Source organism: Trichechus manatus, unplaced genomic scaffold, assembly GCF_000243295.1.
Source record: "Trichechus manatus latirostris isolate Lorelei unplaced genomic scaffold, TriManLat1.0 scaffold00049, whole genome shotgun sequence".
Classification (NCBI taxonomy): Eukaryota; Metazoa; Chordata; class Mammalia; order Sirenia; family Trichechidae; genus Trichechus; species Trichechus manatus.
The window spans coordinates 2,631,159-2,651,036 of NW_004443985.1; the positions used below are offsets into that span (position 1 = coordinate 2,631,159).

Consider the following 19,878-nt stretch of genomic DNA (forward strand, 5'->3'; position numbering starts at 1 on the left):
AGAGTGTTGGCCCCGAAGCCAGCCTGCCTGGGTTCAAATCCCAGCCCCACCATTTCCTAGCTGTGTGACTTGGCGCCAGTTACTTAACCTCTCTGGGCCTCAGTTCTTTCACCTGTACAATGGGGATCCCTCATACCATGTGCACATTACATTGAAATCATTCACAGGAAGCAAGAGGCGCAGTCCCTGGGTGCATGCACGCGCAGTCAGTAAGATTTTTCCTGACCCCTGTTTGAATGTGGCTATAACATTGCTCATAATTTTTCATTAATGGAACTCTGAGCTTCTTGAAGATGGCAACCGTGTTTTTCTCATGTCCCCTGGGTAATGGCCCCATGCACAGCTGCTTGCTGGACAAACGCCCCCTCCCCGTCCCCACCCTGCATAGCCCTGTACTCACATTTCCTCTGTTGATGTAGATGTTGACCTGCCCCTCATCCCTGACCTCAGAGAACATGGGGGCCCCCACCAGCAGGTCGGAGAGGCCGTCTGCATTCAGGTCCACTGCACACAAGGAGGAGCCGAAGTAAGAGCCCATCTACAACCAAGTCATGACAAGCATTCAGTGTTTGCCCGCTCACAAGGGGTCTGCTTTCCTCCAGCCTGCTGGCGCTACCACATCTGCTCTCGAGCCCCTCGGAGGCCATGGTGGCCACACCGCCCCATAAGCCAGGATGCCTGGGCAAACGGTGAAATACTCAACTTCCCCGGGCCTCCAGCAGCAGTGCAGAGTCTGCAACCCACGTGGGACCAGGGCTCACCGGCTCAGGGGTCCCATCCCTGGAGCCACATCAAGGACAGGACAAGGCCCGAGCCCCCAAGAATGAGGTGCTATTTTTAAAAACACAAGCAGAAGTTGCACATACAGGTTACAACCCTAATAAAAGTCCCTCTCTGGATATCAGACATCTGACCAGGTCAAGCAAGCTGGATATGACATTTCACAATCCAAGCCAGGCATGAAAATAAACGTCACAGTGGGAAATGGGTTACCCTCTCCCAGCCCTCTAAACACCTAAAGATCAGTTAAAAAGGCACGAGCTGGAAGGACAGAAAAGCGTATAATTCATGAGACCGTCCCACTGCTGAGGGGACGGAGCAGGTTGAGACCAGCCCTTCTTTCATCACTGCATAATCCAGTAGGTAGTATTTTAAATCAGGGGTCGCAAACACAAACCCCTACAGAGTCAGACAGGTGATGGAACAGATACAAGAAAAACAGAAACAACAGTGTAAGTGTGTTTACAGGCGGCACATGACGCTTGGTGTCTACAAAGCAATAGGGGGCGGTGAAGACTGTGGCAAACTGGGACTCAGAGGCCCAGCTAAAGGAGCAGCTCCTGCTTCACCACAGCCACTGGTGCTATGAGGAAGGCTGACCCAGAGCGGGCCCACCTTCCCATATTTTAGAGAAGCCCAAAATCTAGAATTTTATTTGAATTGCCTATTTTTTAAATGTTGGCAACTGACTCATATTTAAAAGTCATAACAAATAAACAAGTACTGTGCGGGCCAAACAAAAGTGTCTGTAAGCTATATATCCCTTCTAGAGGCTGTCAGTTTGCAATCTCTATTTAAAACACACATAAATAACAACTATCCTTTTAAAATACATGGCTTCAAATGAAAGGGCTCTGGTTTGACTTACACGAACAAGCATTCGCTTTGAGTGCTGGACTGCTGGCAGCTGACCCAGGGGAGTCTGAGAGAGGTGGAGGACACTCAGCTGATTTCTTGCAGCTCACCCTGGGGCAAGAGGACTTTGAAGTGGCCGCTGAGAAACCCCTCCCTAGTGACATGCCCAGGCCACCTCTACTCAAACCACCCTCTAACACCATCACCCCACCCATTCTCAAGGCAGAAGGGCACAGGGAGGGTTTAGAATGAACTGCTATGGTGGGGGGACACCAAGTTGCCGGCCACTAATCCGGGGGCCTTGCCAATCCTCTCATTGCTGCTTTGGTGAAGGAAGCGGGTAAGATGCAGGCAAAGCCCCAAAACGAAGCCGCAGGCAGCTCTCTCTGGCTGAGCCCCAAGGGAACTGTTCGTTTCGTTCCAGTGGGCTATTTAACTTGGCTTCTTTATCAGTGTTCTATCAGAAACTCCTGCACATGAATTTTCCTATCTAAGTTTTGATATGCAAACACTTCACATACTCAGTTAATTCAGTCAAACTTCAGTGTAGCAATGACACACTTTGGGGTGAGTGCTCCTATCAGCCTAGAAGCGCGGGAACATGTGTCTGTATTAACATCCAAGCTGCACACGTGGTGGTAACTTCTCAAGTGTACTGTATGAAGCGTATCTACCAGTAAAGACTGGAAATGTTTCTTGCTTTTTTTTTTTCCCTAAAGGCAAAGCCACAACTATCTGACCAAATTCTAGCCAAAAAGCAGAAGTGGACGGCAATTTGCTGAGTTAGAACCTTCCTCATAGATACAGAAGTAAAGCTAAAGCATCCTTTGGAAGCCTGGAGTCATTCTACAGATGAGAAAATCGAAAATTTTCAATTGAAAATTGTCTCCTTTCCTTAGGAGACAATAGAGAAGTCAGAGAAGGGTGACCTATTCCCCAAGAACTTCCCACTTCTTCTGGCCAAAAGCAGAATCAGATATACAGAGAAAGAGAGCAGCCTATTTCAAAATCCAAAAGATGACAAGGGGGTAACGCTAGCAAGAGACACTAGTGGAAGGAAGTGAAGTCAAGGGGTCCAAGAGTGGGAGGCAGCCACGGAACGGTGCCAAGTGAGGGCAGGAAGCGTCCTAAAGAAGATAAAGTCCATACTGCTATAGAGCTGTGAACTGAGACACCTGGGCCCTCTGTCCCGTCCTCAGAGAGCCCCAGACACAGCTTGCTGGTTGTGTTCAGACTCGTCTGTCCTGGAACTTGACGGCATAAAGTCCTCAGGAAGTTTGGACAAGTGGGTTCTCAAATGTTTACCTGATTCCACTCCTGTCACGTCTGACCGAGCTCTGGGCACCGGGTACGTGGCCAGGTAAGGTATCCACACTGGGAGGTTTCTGAGAAGGAGGGCCGGCACGATTATGCAATTATTAATTACGCCAGAATGGCAGGCGCATACGAGGCCTGCCCCAAACACGGGCAGCAGGGAGTGCAGTAGGGGGAAGGAGGAGGAAGGCTGGGAGCACAGCGACAACTGAGCACAAAGCTGTCCCGTAAGTAGCGGGACAGGTTCGTTCCAGCTCCACCATCCACACGGGCCAGGGTGCCTGAGCTTTATGCTTTCGGGCCCAGGTCATTGAAGCGGGGCAGAGGGGAGGGGCCTACGCAGACACACTCGCCCGCTTACGGTGTTTTAGAGAAAAGACCTAAAACGTCCAGCTTAGCCACACTCAAACCCTACTTGCTCTTTGGAACTTTTTTTCCTTCTTTTTTCATCACAAATGGCGTGGAGCTATTTCTTTTCTCACTTTAGAGGTGCTTGGAAAACTGTTTTTTGCAGAATCGCCCAGTCATTTTCCAGTGTTACTTGCTTTGGAGCTTCTGAAATGTTAAAATAACACAGGCCAGGACAGCTCTCAGGGGAACACAGACCAGTTCAGGAAAACACTGCACAAAACTGGGCCTGGTGATGCGTTTTCTTACCTTGAAAAGATGAGAGCAACTGCACACCAAGAGGGGACACTAAGGTGCAAAAAGGTTCATCTGCGAGTGGGACTTCCGGGACTGAGAATACTGCTCGCCATGAATGCGTAATGGTCCCAGGCTGGTACACGGCAGGTCTGACTCACAACAGGAACTGGACCGGGACCAGGGCCACGCGACCCAGGAAGGAAACCATCATTTCTTCCCTTTTCCCATGCTAGTGGTAGATAAAACCACTTTTCTTCCAGCATTCTCTGTCTTCAGGCGTTTCCCTCCCCAAATCCCAGGCGTCCTGTGTGTCTTCTCAGAGTCCACCAAGACCAGCCTCTAAAATTGTCAGCCCCCAAATCGCCTCCCTCCCCTCCCCTCACAGCAGCCATCCGAGCTAAACAATCCTATTAATCTAAGCCACACTGAGGTGCATGCGCTTGTTAGTCCAACAAAAATGCTGCTTATAAATCAGAAGACTCTCGAACAGACTTAACTCCAGGCAGCAACCCTGCTGCGGTGTAATGGAAACCTGTAGGGCGTGGAGGGAATGAGGGATAGGGTGGGGGCCGTACAGGCCGATAAGCCTTGCCCAGGACCCACTTCAGGGCCGCCTCCTCGGGAAATTTCTGTTCCAAAGTTCTAAGAAGAACTGGGTGACAGACCGGTTGGTTTCCCTCTGTTTGACAGCCTTCCCATGGCAAAAGCAGCAGAGGGCCCAGGACAAAGGGGGAAGAGGGTGGCGTCGGGCTGGTGAGACAGGGACACTGAGAACCACTTGTCCCCTTTGAAAGTCATTGCTTATAGGAGTAGGTTTGCTACATGAATAACTGTATACGATCCCTCTGGAGGTACGGATGTGTACGTACGAGAGACAGACAGATAATGACGTGAGACAAAGGCAGAGAGATGGACAAAGGCAGAGAGAGGGAGAGTAGCGGAACATGTAGAACTTTTGACACCAGTGTCTGAACTATGGACAATCTTCTGAAACTCGGTGCTGTAACCTGGCCATGGACAAACTCATCTAGCCACATGACATTTCCTAAAACAAGCAGGAGTGAACCCCACGGACCTGCAGATTATACTCACTGTTGAGAAGGTGAGGCCCCCAAGTGCAGACAGAACCATCATATACACATAGGCCACAGCTAAGACCTTTAAACCAATCCTCTAAATATGAAGAACTGACTCCCACACCCCTTCAACAGAAAACAGTCACTTATACCAAGGATCTCACCTTTTTACCTGACGCCTGAAAAATCTTAATTAAGGTGCCTGATCTTCGGTCAGCTCTAAAAATATAAACCTATGGAATGAAAAAAAAAAAAATCTAGTTAGGATGGAAACAATGACCAAAGATATTTATCAGCATCCTCCTGGGAATCCTACTTATACACCAGAGCAGGCAGCAGGAGGTATGGTTATGAGGGCTGATGAAAACGAAGATGTCAGAGTAACTCATTTTACCAACCCTGCAGAGTGCCCTTCAATCCTGAGATGAGGGTCACTTCCACGGTTCCTAGGCCACATTGTTTTTGGAAGCCATGCACAGTAAGACCCAAGAAGCTTCCAGATAGTCAGTAAACAATTCAACCCCTGGAAAAAGCAAATTATTTTCTTTCTTGAAATATGTCCACCTGCATTTCTATTAACTAAGACTTAAACAGTTATCACAAGGCAAGTCCTTTAGATAGCACAGTTTGCCAAAGTGACTCCCCAGAATATCAGTGTCATGGGATGTGTGTCAAGGTCAGGTTAAGCAACATAAAATAAAGTTCTTTACTGTGAGACTTTTAAGAACCTTTAATATGCTCATTTACACCACGAATCTCCATTTATGCAGAACTTCCTAAATTTACTTGACTATGGAACTTCTTTTTCAAGCTGCATCTTATGGGAACCAGGGGAAGGAGCTTTCCCATGAGGTAGGGTGGCTGCCATCTTAGTGCGGCTGTTTTCATGCCCTGTCACCAGAAATAAATAATCATCAAAATCCTGAAGGCCTAGGGTCCCTCCTGGGGTCCTTGGGAATCAAGTGTACCAGCCACAGTTCCTGGGAATGTGGAGCAGTCATGACTTTGTCAACTACGACCAGTTTTCCCAGCCCCTCTCCTGTGGTCCAACCAAGAGAAACGTTCTCATGTTCCTTTTTATTAACTGGATACAGATTCCTTCTTCTGGGCTCTGTCAGTTATAAACACCATTCTAATCTTAAGACTTGACAAGGATTAGCCAGTCATTACAACCATCTGAAGGGAAAATAATAAAATTAGATTGAGTTTTCTGCAATTAATGAGAAAACAAAGCTGATACTGTCAGCACTGATGCATCCACATAGCTGTGAACTGGAATTTAAGCGTTTTCCCCCAAACCACAGAGATGCCTTGTAGCCTGCAGTTCCTCCTCAAGACGACACATCAGTGTGGGTAAAGCCCTCGGTGTTTTTCCTCTCCACCATATAGAGGAATTCATGCAGCTAGGAAAGACCCACCTCTTTCTTGAAGTTATCAGAGTTCGTCTGCACACCTCCCCGCGGCTCAGTGCCCTGGCTTTATTTGCTTTTGTTTTTAGAGTCTTTCTCTAGAGCATTAGCATTAGGGGGGAAAGAGGCACGTGCTCCAGAAATGTGAACCACCACCATCAGCTGCCAACAAGTTGACCTCTACTCATGGCACCCCAACTCATGGTGGCTCCAACTCATGGTGACCCCAACTCATGGTGGCTCCAACTCATGGTGACATCAACCCATGGTGGCCCCAATTCATGGTGATCTCAACTCATGGCAACCCCAACTCATGGTGGTCCCAACTCATGGTGGCCCCAACTCATGGCAACCCCAACTCATGGAGATCCCAACTCATGGTGGCCCCAACTCATGGAGACCCCAACTCATGATGATCCCAACTCATGGTGGTCCCAAATCATGGTGGCCCCAATTCATGGCAACCCCATGTGTGTCAGAGTAGAACTACGCTCCACAGAGTTTTCAATGGAAGTAGATCACCAGGCATTTCTTCCAAGGCGCCTCTGGGCGAACTCGAACCTCCAACCTTTTGGTTAGCAGATAAGCACAATAACTGTTTGCTCCACCCACGGACTCCAGAAATGTGCACAGCAGGTCCTAACTCCTGCCCAGGAGGAACCAGGGAACTGAGTCTTATGAACGTATCGCAGTCAAGCCTAGTCAGCTGGATGGCTTCTTAGCTCCCTCATCATATTGACATACTGGCTGAAGGCTCCAATTAACAATGGTCTCAGGCCATCTGGGCCTTTCCAGAATCCAGACTCCACTTCGCTGCGCCCCAGGAGATAGGGTCAGACTCTGTCATGACCATCTCTGAGGGCTCAGATCCAAAGATTACTCCTCTGTTCAGGCTTTCCCATCAGACAAGCTGGAGAGTTTGTGAGGAATGCAAATTCTTCACTCATTGGACCTACTCAGTCTGGGTTGCCTGTACCTTGAAGCTAAAGAACGAACAAGCATAGCTGTTCACACTTCAGTCCTCTTACCAAACCAGAAACCCAAACCTGTCCATCAGTTCGACTCCAACTCACAGCGACCCTATAGGATAGAGTAGAACTGCCCCATAGGGTTTCCAAGGAGCAGCTGGTGGACCCAAACTGCCGACCTTTTGGTTAGCAGCTAAGCTATTAACCACTGTGCCACCAAGGCTCTTTAGAGGTCACAATTCCAGAAGGGATTCAGATTAGCTCTACATCCATGAGGTCTTTTCTGCACTCTGGAGAGAATACTTTAGGGAAAGCTCCTCACCCGCCCCCCCCCCCCCCAAAAATGCATTGCCATCAAGTCAATTCTGACTCATAGCGACCCTACAGAACAGAGTAGAACTGCCCCATAGGGTTTTCAAGGAGTGGCTGGTGGATCCCAACTGCCGACCATTTGATTAGCAGCCAAGTTCTTAACCCCTGCACTAGGGAAAGCCAGGCCCACATATTTCACATAGCCCAGCCTTTGGGCTAAACCAGCCTTGGGAACCCAATGCTGCTTCTAAAACATTGGGGAAATAAAAATGAGAATCTAGGTATAACATAAAGCCCCAAAGACCTAGGATTGGACTTGGCTCCATTAAGTCAAAGTCAAACTTGGGAAGGGACTAGGGGAAGGGGGATTTGAAGTTGGAGGCCCTGGATGTCATTCCTTTGGTGGGTGCCATGGTGTCAGTCTTAAAAAATCACACACACACACAAACACACACACACACACACACACACACACACACACACACACACACAGAGTCAGTGTAGAAAACCTCAGATGAGAATGTACAAAGAATGAAGAGGCCTGAGGGTAGTACTCACACTCCGATTAAGCTGCCAAAGTAAACTCTTAACAGTGGTTGCAAGGAGACGGTCAGGGAGTTCCTCATTACGTCAGCACTTACCCGCCAGCCACCCCGGAGAACATTCAGATCAAAGCAAGCTGGCAAACTTCTACAACAGCGGCAGCACATTCCCCTCTTCCGCCTGACCCATGCTATTCCATACACCTTCCTCCTCACCTTTCCGATGCCTTCATCCTGCGGAGCACCCCCTACCACGTCGGTGGCGGACGGGTGAGAGAAGTGACCGGCAGTCACCGCGTAACCTGAACAGGGTGGGTGGGAGCCGAGGGTGGAGTGGAGGGGTGGGGGCAGGGAGAGAAAAAGATCCATCAGAGGAAAACGCTTCTCAAGCACGTCCCCCGACTGAGCAACTATGTTCCAGTTATTCCCAGAACACAAACTATCAGGGAACAAATGGCACCTATCAGTCTTCTCATACTGAAATGGCCCATCTCACAAAAAGGCATGTTCGCAAGGACATCAAGGCAGAAACGGTGCTTTCTGAGTGTCCTGTTTGGGACAGGTCTGGTGATAAATACTCTATATCTGTTATCCTGTTTAAGAGATCATTTTCATACAGTAAAGTACACACAAGTGAAGCACAGAGTTTGATGAACGTGTACACGTGTACATACCTGCAACCACCACTCAGATGAAGAAAATAAATATAAACGTATCCATAACCATAACTCCAAAAGGTTCCCTCATGCCCTTTCCCAGTCAATACCCACCACAGGCAGCCACTATTCTGATTTCTATTGCTATATATTAGATTTGTCTGTCCTACAACTTCACTCAAGATAACATGTGAGACATTCATCCATGTTGTTGAGTAGTAGCTCATTTCTTCCTATTGCTGAGCAGTGTTCCATTGCGTGAATATAGCATAATATCTTTATTTATTCTCCTGTTGTTGGGCATTTGGGTTGTTTCCAGTTTGCGCTTGTTATGAATAAAGCTGCTACAGATATTTTTGTGTATGTCTTTGGGTGTCATTTTCTCTTTTAACCTCACAGATCTATGAGGAAGGTATTATTATGATTACTTCCTTTTTACTTCCATTTCCCATTATTACTTCCATGTGGAAACTGGGACTAAAGGTGGTTAAACAACACGCCCAAGATCACACAGTAAGATTGAAATCCAATCTGTGTGTCTCCAAAGCCCCTGCTGTTAACCATTATGCCATACACCCCCCTAAGAAAGAAGCTGATAGTGGATGGATGGATGGAGGACGGACAGATGGATGGATGAAGGGATGGATGGTGGATGGATAGATGGATGGATGGAGGATGAATAGATGGATGGATGAAGGATGGATAGATGGGTGGATGGAGGATGGATAGATGGATGGATGAGTGGATGGATGGATAGATGATGGATGGATGGATGGATGAACAGATGGGTGGATGATGGGTGGATGGATGGATGGATGGAAGGATGAATGGAGGATGGATGGATTGATGGATGGATGAATGGATGGGTGGATGGACGGACAGATGGATGGATGGTTGGTCAAAGAACCAAGATGCAAGAAGAATCTAGAAACGAAACAAAGGGAAAGGTTGTATGTTCTTAGTTGGAATGTCTCCTGCTTTCTGAGAGCCTTGCTACCAGACTGAAAGTTCTCCTCTGATCAGCAGAAACCCTGCCAAAAATATAGCTGCTGTCGAGTTGATTCTAACTCATGGCGATGCCATGTGGGTCAGAGGAGAATTGTGCTCCATAGGGTTTTCAGTGGCGTGGTTTTTTTTTTTTTTCCAGAAGTAGATTGCCAGGCCTGCCTTTTAAGCAGCTGCTGGGTCGTCTCAAAGTGCCAGCCTTTCGGTTAGCAGTGGACATGTTAACTATCTGCACCGCCCAGGGACCCCTGAAAACCCTGTAAGGCTGTCATACATTCCCCAACCTTGCCATCACCCTAATGGCCGTGCCTATAAGAAGTTTGAGTTTTGTGGTGACATCATGTTGTGGTCAATTCTTATTCATCACGGGACTGATTTCTTTCAGACAGGGGCTCATATTGCCTACAAGCATTATGAGTAATATCAAAGCCTCAAATCGTCCTCGCTAATCCTTGCAGCAGATAAGGGCCTCCATTTTGTATACAGGGAGAAACCATGGGCCCTAAGGTCCAAAGACCTATCCTAGACCCTAAAACCATTGTCCACACTGGGTTCTCTTCTGCCTTCCCTTCATTCTCTAATTCAGTAATAATGTGCTGAGTCCCCATTATGCACCAGGCACTCTACCAAGTCTTGGAATGTGAGACAATCTCTCCATCTTCGAGGTGCTCCTAGCCTACTGAGGGGTCACCACCAGTGAGGGGAGCATCTCAGCCACACACAGGTGAGGCAGCTCAGCATCTGCACTCAGCTCCGAAATCATAGCTTGCAAGCCCAACTTTACAAGCCATGTGACCTTGACAAGTTATATAACTTCTTCGTACATCAGTCTCTTTACCTATAAAGTAGTGATGATAGTGATGATGATGATGATGATGATGATGATGATGATGATGATGATGATGATGATAGCTACCTCATTAAGTTGTTTCAAGAACTAAAAGAAATAAGATACAGAGCCTAGCACAGATTAACCCTATTGCTGTCAAGTCGATTCTGACTCAGCGACCCCACAGGGCAGAGTAGATCTGCCCCATAGGGTTTCCAAGGAGCAGCTGGTGGAGTCGAACTGCCAACATGTTGGTTAGCAGCCATAGCTCTTAACCACTGCACCACCAGGGGTCTGACATAGATTAAATATTAAATAAAAGCATAAGGAGCTGAGAAAGCAGGGCAGCAGACACCCCAAAGCCTCAGTGTAAAAATATCACTGGGTCTGTGCTACTGAGCCAAAAACGTGTAGCGGGGAAAAGTGAGTCAGAAATTCCCAGTGAATCTCTATGCAAAAGGTCAGTGGCTTCCCCTGACATGGAAGTAAATATTTCTCTAGTATTATTCAAGGAAATTATATTTTTAAGTGATAGAATATAACTATTTATTATAATTTAAATCATGTATAAGGAGAGTGATGGTGTACTGTTTTCTCAACATTGTTGTTGCTGTGGTTGTGGTTGTTGTCAGCTGTCGTCACGTCATCCCCCAACTCATGGCAACCCCACGCACAACGGAATGAAGCACCGCCCGGTCCTGCGTCATCCTCATGCCTGGTTGCAGATAGGCCCACGGTGATCTATAGGATTTTCTTTTGCTGATTTTTGGAAGTCGATTGCCAGGGCTTTCTTAGTCCACCTTCATCTGGAAGCTCTACTGAAATCTGTTCAGCATCATAGCAACACACAACCCTCCAGTGACAGACAGGTGGTGGCTGTGCGTAAGGTGCACTGGCCAGGAATTGAACCTGGGTCTCCTGCATGGAAGGTGATAAATTTACCACGGAACCATCGATGTCTCTTTCTCATCATTAGGCCTCGCTGAATTTAGCTTCATTTTCAGTTCTGAATTATAGCATTTAGGGCATGGATTAAAGAAAAGAGTCTTGTAATTGTCATCTACACAAGAAAAGACAGCCTATCTCTACTCCTAAATAGAAATGGCCTTGTCCTGGCATCATCCTTGCCTGCTGGCTGCTAAACTAAATTGTGATTACCTTCTTCCCAGAAGATTAAAAGAGTTGAGAAAATAAGAGAAACTTTTCTTAGTCTTTAATTAAACTTCAGCTTAGGTTGCCCTCTGTCATGATAATTTCTGGTTCCTATTATATCTATTTGCAACCAGGAAGCAGAAACTTCCTCCAAAGGGAAAGGGATGCTCATGGAAAATTAGGATTCAATTGTAATCATTTTGCATCTGACCATCTGAATCTGAGTAATTGCTAAAAAATAAAAAAATAAAATGTTTGCTTCCCTGGAGGGTCAAATGTTGGCTTTTCAAATCACACAGTCTGATTTGGCCCCCTTGGTTTTTTTCCCTCTCTACCTTCTGTGTGTGGGGCTAGAAGTTAAGACGTCATGGTTAAAACTGTAACTAATTACAACAGTAGATGAAAAAGCCAACCAACTCTTCTTTCCACCAGTAAAACAGCAATTCACGAACTGGGTAGTAACCTCTCCCATTCCCCTTCTTACCTGTCATCTCCCCAAGGTACTCACCCAGGTAAGTGTACCGCCTGTTCATGATCACCTCGTCGTTCAGTTTGAAATAGGTGTTGTCTGTAAGGTTCAGCACCTTGACCGTCCCAGCCCAATAGAATGACCCTGGGGCACCCATCACCACCAGCTCCTACCAACAAGAAATCCAAGTTACAGGAAAGAGCACTGAAGAGGGGCAGAGGGTGCACAAGAACCACAGTCACAGCACAGCAGAACTCAGAATTAGAGATACTCCACCAAGGACTTTTCCAGCTCAGCCAAAAAAAAAAAAAAATACATGACCAGATTCCATGACATTACGGAATCTACTGTACACATGGAAATCTTAGGACTGAAGAGGCAAAGGCACCAAACAAGGTGACAGAGTGAGTCACACACCAGGTCCCTGTCCTATCCACTGGTGAGGCTGCACACATTTCCACCAGGATGAAACAAGGAATGGAAAACGTCTGACATTATCCTCCAACACAGCATTTCTGGGAACCATGCCCATGGTAGACAGTAACCCCTCACCTAGCCGGGACTCCAGTCCCACCACTGGGCAGCTCCATCTTCCTGAAACGCAGCCCAAGGATACAGTGTCCAAAATTCGCTTTGCAAAACCCTCACACTCACAATGGAACACTACTGAGTCATAAAAAGGAATGGAGTTCTGATCCAGACCACGACATGGGTGGACCCTGAAAATAGTATGCTGAGTGAAACAAGCCAGACACGAAAGGGCAGATACTGTATAATCCCACTCACCCGAAATACCCAGAACAGACAACTCATAGAGACAGAAGGCAGATCAGAAGTTACCAGCAGCTGGGAAGAGGGGGGACTGGGGAGGGACTGTTTAATGGGTGCAGAGTTTCTTTTGGGGTGATGAAAAGTTTGGGAACAGACAGTGGTGACAGTGGCACACACTGCAGATGTAATTGATGCGCTGCATTTTACACAGAAAAATGGTTAAAATGAACCACTACCAGCTGTTCTGATCAGCGCCACGGAGGAAAATTGGACCCTGATAGAATGGGAGAAAAACGTGCAATAGAACCTCACATTCCTTTTTAAAAAAATAGACGTACTGGACTGATTGAGACTGAAGGACTCCCTGAGAATACGGCCCTGAGATACTTTTCAAACCTTGAACCAAAACTAACCCGAGGTCACCTTGTAGATAATAACATTGGCTCAAAAAATACATACATATATTACCCATTTAAGTACTATGCTCCTTTAAGATATGAGACTAAATGGTCACGAATTACTTTATAACAAAGGTGAGAATACAAAGGGGCAGGGAAGCTAGATTAACGGAAACAGAACAACCAGAATGGAAATAATGAGAATGTCCATGCGTTGTGAAGAATGTACCCAACGTCACTGAACAATTTGTGTAGAAATTGTTGAATGGGAACCTAACCTACTGTATAAACCTTCACCAAACACAGTATTATTTTTTTAATGGTTAAAATGGCAGATGTTATGTATGTCTGTATACATAAAATCACAATTTAAAAAAAAAAGCTTACACTAATAAACCAAAGATATGCTCTCCAGTCCTCACTCGAGACCCTCTTCTAAGGAATAGTTCTAAAGCTTGGTTTATTGACCACTACAGCCCACTGCAAACTTGGAACAACAGAAACAAAAGAACAGAGAGGTCAACTAAAGGAAGGACAAAGACTGGAAGGTGAAGGGACCACAGGCAGCACAGTACTACTACTCGTAAAAGCAAACACAAGAACACAAAAGACACAGCAGTCTTCAGCACTCAGCTTAGAGGCGATGGTCCTGCATCCCTCAACAGGGCTGAGAGCATGCTGGTGCTATAAAACCATCCAGTGACCAATCCCGGTGACAATTCTAAGAGCACAACATGATTCAACTGCCCAAGGACGTCTGCATGGATACCTGCATGGTTTTACCCACATGAAGATACAAAATAACCGTGGTAATAAAAGCTGGAAATGACTTAAATGTCTAACAAGAGGGAGTGTAAATCATGGAACATCCATTCAACAGAATTTCAGGAAACATTAAAAATACTACAGAAGATGATCCAATGGGCTTGAGCAACAGTCAGAACATGCTATTGAGTGAAAAAGGATGCGCCAATCCATACGCACTCTATGACCATGTTTTGTAAAAGAAAAGGATGCGCCAATCCATACGCACTCTGTGACCATGTTTTATAAAAGAAAACAAACATCCAGGCAGACAGGCACCAGGAGGATATGCCCCAAGATGTTTATTTTTTTTGTACTGGGTGACAGGATTATAGGAAAGTCTTCCCTTTGCTTATCTGTATTTTCTAAAGTAAACTGCAATGAGATCATAAAAGTAATTCTTAAAACAAAACTATTAATTTTTCACTCAACAATATTTATTGCATGCCTACTGCTACGTATTTGAGGTAGTGATAGACACAGAGGTAAGTAAAGTCCCTCTGTAGGACACTGTCGGGTAAAGCAGCACAGACATGTACATGACATTTTAGGACAATTTCTATCCAAAAGGCCTAAAATGAACACAATTTCTAACAGAAGACCCTTCAGCTGTGCATAAAGCTCCACAGGGGCAGGTCACACAGGCTCGCTGGAGGTCAGGGCAGCATGTGGGGTGTGCCTCTTGTCACTGAACACAGCAAGCCCTCCTGTGGCCCAAGGGTCCCCCACACATTGCTCTATTTCAGAATCAGATCTTTCCAGGCAGAGCTGGCTTCACATACTGTCATGAGCTGTGGTTTCTGATAAGTCCCTGGAAGCTAGATCCTGTCACAAAAATTCTGAGGTTCTGAGGACAATTCATAAAGTCACAGCTGAATTCCCAGGGCACAAGTGCCTGCAAAAGCCAAAAACAAGTAAAGAGAAGATGAGGGAGAAGGGCAGAGAGCATGCGGGAAAGAAGGCAAGACTCTGCTGGCAGTGACAGCGGCGGGACAATGCTCCGAACAGCATGCATTCTGTGGTCAGTCTGGGGGAAGAACCCTAACCAAAGAGCGGGGTATGAGCACAGGCTGGAGAAAAGCCACAGGATTCCGCCTGAACAATCTACTTTGGATAATTCAGGAAGGGGTGGCCCAGGAATGACCGCTGATGAAGGCTGCATTTGAAGGTTCCAAGACCCTACCCCCTGTGAAGGAAGCTGCTGATAAGCCAGGGATTCTAAAAGGTGTACCGCTGTTTTATAAAAATCTATCACTTTCTGCCCCCAGAACTCTTCTCAGGGAAAACATGGCGGTGCACTCATTCATTCACTCCTCTTACACTCATCTGTTCTACGTAAGGGGCTGTGCGAGCTCTAGAAGGCTGTGAGGAAGGCACTTGAGCCGGCCATCCCAGGAGAGACGTTTTCCTGGCCTTGAGCTGGGAACGGAATTTGCAATCAACGTGCAAACACAAAGGGCGTGGAACACCATGAGCGACAGCCTCAGAACTGGTTCTATACATAGGATAGAGCTTTCTCCATCTGCAGCGCTTTATAAGCCAAAGCTGCGAGCATCCACACAGGCCTGGAAAGGCTCTTCGGGACACGGGGCGGTTGATACGCCGCTCTCGGACCTGGCTTGCTGCTGTTGTTAGCTGCCACCCAGCCAGCCCCGACTCATGGCGACCCCAACGGAATGAAACGTGCCCTGGTCTTGCACCATTCCCATCATGTGGATTGGACCACTGTCATCCACAGGGTTTCACTGGCTGATTTTTTGGAAGACTGCCAGGCCTTTCTTCCTAGTCTGTTTTAGTCTGGAAACTCCACTGAAATCTGTTCAGCATCATAGCAACACACAAGCCTCCACTGACAGACAGGTGGTGGCTGTGCATGAGGTGCACTGGCCAGGAATCGAACCTGGGAGTCCCACACGGAAGGCGAGAATTCTACCACTGACCCACCAGCTCCTGATCTAGATTGATCCAGTATAAAAATCATACATGTATGTCCAGTATGTCCCTGCATCTCTTCTCTCAAACATTACAAAGAGGGGCAGACAAAGAAATCCCTCTCCTCAAAAACCTTGAAAACCAATAGCTCTTTTTTTTAAATCTCCTCTCAGAGTTAATGCCTCTGCCCCTTCAGTTAAATTAAATAAACTGAGTCTGAGCCTGCAGCCCTCAGGGGCTGGGGACAGGGGTCAGGGAAATGGTGTCTTCTAAAAATCCCCTGTGCTTGGCTTTTTCTGTTCACTACAGACAAGGTCGTGCCCTTTGGCGCTGTTCACAAGTGCCAGGAAAACGTTATCCAAGCGCAGCTCCCCACCACCCAGGAACAACCCACACAAATGTCACACACATAAATGCAAGCTTCTCCACAAGCCAAGGGCCCCCACTGCCTAAATCATGTTTGTGGGATCCCATTAGTAAACAGCACAGGTCTTTGCCCGAGATGCGTGTATTAGCAGAATCTCCCGGGATCCTGGGGTATCTGGGTGGGTCTTTCTCTGTACACTACAAGCCAGCATGAGTACCAGGACCAAAGAGTCCATGGGTTCTGCAACAGAAGTCTATGCTGGTCACACTTCCACCCAAATGTCTTCTCTACATGTCCACAATGGTGCTTGCACCTCGCAGGGTTGGTCCTGTCTACCCAGCAGGCATACAGACAAGGCCCCTAAACTAAGCAGACCAGGAACAAAGTCTTCTCTTGCTGCTGTGAAATTATCTACCACCTCGTTATCCTAGTCTACAAAAAACATAACGTTCCCAGGAAACTCTCCCTCACCCTCAGTGACGGGCTAAAATTCATGTGGTATCCATAATCTGAAGGGCTTTGATAACCTCAGGTCACCGACCTTCAGGTCAGACAAGCACCATGGCCAGAATATCTCAGGGCAACACGGCCGTGTCCAGAAGTCCACAGAAGCATGTCCCCCTCGGGAAGCAGCGGCCTGCCTTCTGAGGGGAGCCGACCAGCTCACAGCCAAGGCAAGGCCCAAGTGCCAAGGTCAGCAGGAGGGCGGCAAGGGGAGAGGGCCTGCCTGGCCCCTTCAACCCATTTCCTGCTCAGCCTCAAACAGATGGAGTTCCAGAAATGAGCAAGGCAATGAGTTCAAAGAACTCGTGTTTAAGGAGGTCAAGAGCCTGGGAACTGAAGCGGAGGCCAGAAGCCAGACTGGCCAGGGGGTCAGAGGACTGAGCGGCAGTCAGAGGGGCCGCCTTCCCGCTTCCTGCCACCACCCCACTCCTGCTACCCTGCACACAATGTCCCCACTTCAGTTTGCTCTGAGCCCAGCCAGCGCATGCTGAGCACTGTGGGTCCCACAGCCTGGAGTTTAACCAGGTCCTCTTGCCCCTCTGGTCACCTGAGCTTACACGGCTCTCAGTGTTTTACGACATGCCATCCACCATGTTGGTTCCCTGCTTATGAGTTTACAGGGGCTCTCCCCTGCCTTCTGGATCAAGTCAAACTTTACTAGACCTTGCTGGAAGAACAACAGCCATAGCAGTTACGCAATCTAAATGCTTAGTGAGACGGAAGAAGGGAGTAAACTTGGCATAAGGTAGGATGGTATTTCAAATCCTGTTCCCATTGGCTAAAAAAGCGGTATCAGAACAGCCAACCGTACATTTAGGAAAACAAGGTAGTTAGTTTCTACTACATAATCTATGCAAGAACAAATTCCAAATGGATTAAATACATATGAACCATACAAAAACCATACAGAAGTATTAGAAGAAAATATAGGTGGATATTTTCATATTCTTAGCGTGAGGATGACTTCCTAAGAGGGCAGTGTAGAATCCAGAGAGAAAAATACTGGTAGATTTGACCAAATATGAGTATTTAATGCAAACATGATAAAGACACCATAATCAAACTTAACAGACAAGTAAAAGGCATTGGATGAAAAACATTTACAACACATATAACGGACAAGAGATTAGTGTCAAAAATATGTAACAAGTTTCTAAAAATCAGTAAAACAAACAAAAAACCAATATATTGTGCTAAGAAAAGAAACAGGCGATTTCCAGAAAAATAAATACAAAAGGCCAATATCTGAAAAGGCTACTGAGATGCAGGAAAAGGGACATAAATAAAACGAGCTATCTTCTTTCCCAAAAATAAAATGGCAGAGACGTAGAGCGTTGGTGGGAGAATGTGGGGATAGATACCCACCCACAAGCGAGGGGACCGTCAGCTGGGAAGCTTTTTACAGTGCCACTGCCAGCATGTATCAAAATTCAAATGGTGACAACCGTTGACCCAGCAATGCCTCTGCTGTATGTGTCTCCCCTAAAGACACGTGTACGCCTGCGCACAGATAGCCACATATGTGGGCTCCAGCGCAGTGCTGGTCTGTGGGTAAGAGTCAGGCGTGCTGCAAGCTGCAGCGGAAAGTCACTGTAGCTGGGGTGCAGTGAGTCGGGGGGCAGGGGGCTGCCAGGTAACAGATGAGACCAGAGAGGTAGGAACGAGGCAGACCGTGTAGGGTCTGGGGGGCCATGGGAAGGAATCAGATTTATTTTAAGTGTGATGGGAAGGCACTGAAGGCTCTGAGCAAAGAATCAACAGGGTATTTTTCTATTTCTAAAAGCTCGTTTTGCAGCAGACTGTCGGCAGGCAAGGGCGCAGCAGGAAGACAGGAGGCCTCTGCAATGCACCGGGAGCAAGACACCTGCAGCTTAGACCCCTGGGGTGCAGCAGAGGTGAAGGGAAATGGATGCCTTTGTGATGTGTTTTGAAATCAGACGAAAAGTGACTTGCCGATGGACTGGATGTGGTGGGGGTGAGGTAAAGAGATGGGTTTTTTTTTTTTTTTTTGGCCTGAACAGTTAAGATGACAGGAGGTGCCACTCTGAGGGCCTAGCATGGAACTCGGCCGAGAGCGGACTGTCATAAACGTGTCTCCCAGGGACCAAGCAGAACAGGAACAATGAGGAATGTTCCCGCAGTGTGAAGAATGTAACCAACATCACTGAAAAACCTGTGTAGACACTGTCGAATGGAAACCTAAACTGCTATGTAAACTCTCACTGAAAACACAATAAAATATAATTTAAAAAAAAAGACTCTCAAGGGACTGCACACAGTAAGAGGTACTGAAGACAAGAGGGCTGGGCGCACAGAAGATATAGCTCACATTTATTGGTTTGAAGGGTAATAAAATTTCCAAATTTTCTTTTTTTCTTTTACTTCCTGGACTAGATGCTACACTTCCAACACGCTGAATCCCTATTTTACCTTTTTAGTTTTAAATAAATCAGTTGCCATCAAGTCAACTCCAACTCATGGTGACCCCATGTGTGTCACAGTAGAACCATGCTTCATAAGGTTTTCAGGGCTGTAACTTTTCAGAAACAGATCGCCAGGCCTTTCTTCCGAGCTACCTCTGGGTAGACTCAAACCGCTAATATTTTGGTTACTGGTTGAGTGCTTAGTAACTGTCTGTGCCACCCAGGGACTCCAACTTTAAATCACAGTGGGTACTTCTGACCACAATTCAGAAGGACTGCTGCTCGGAAAGCTCGGGAAACCAGTGCTATCCATCTTTCCTCCACCCTCACTGTCATGCCCCCTCCTGCAGCTCTCTGCTGTCATGGAGCAAGTGAAGGAGGGAGTCCCATCAGCTAAGATACCGAGTTTGGATTTTAATCTGCCATGCGATGGTGGTAACTGAGGCAGTGGTGGTGCTGGTAATGGAGGCAGTGGTGATGGTAATGGAGGTGGTGGTGATGGTAATGGAGGTGGTGGTGGTGGTGCTGGTGATGGTAATGGAGGTGGTGGTGGTAATGGAGGTGGTGGTGGTAATGGAGGTGGTGGTGATGGTAATGGACATGGTGGTGGTACTGGAGGTGGTGGTGGAGGTGGTGGAGGTGGTGGAGGTGGTGGAGGTGGTGGAGG

General features: G+C 47.1%; 1 protein-coding gene across 1 annotated transcript in view; it reads right to left on the bottom strand.

Moving 5' to 3' along the window:
* The window catches only part of LOC101342329 (integrin alpha-9), a 234,667-nt gene that overhangs the window by 180,104 nt on the left and 34,685 nt on the right, over positions 1 to 19,878 (bottom strand). Inside the window, exons 7-10 of the mRNA XM_023732203.1 lie at positions 12,052 to 12,181; positions 8,118 to 8,203; positions 4,835 to 4,903; positions 401 to 538 (exon numbers count right to left, since the gene is read on the bottom strand). Of these exons, the coding sequence (XP_023587971.1) occupies positions 401 to 538; positions 4,835 to 4,903; positions 8,118 to 8,203; positions 12,052 to 12,181 (423 nt within the window). The remainder of the gene's footprint in view (positions 1 to 400; positions 539 to 4,834; positions 4,904 to 8,117; positions 8,204 to 12,051; positions 12,182 to 19,878) is intronic.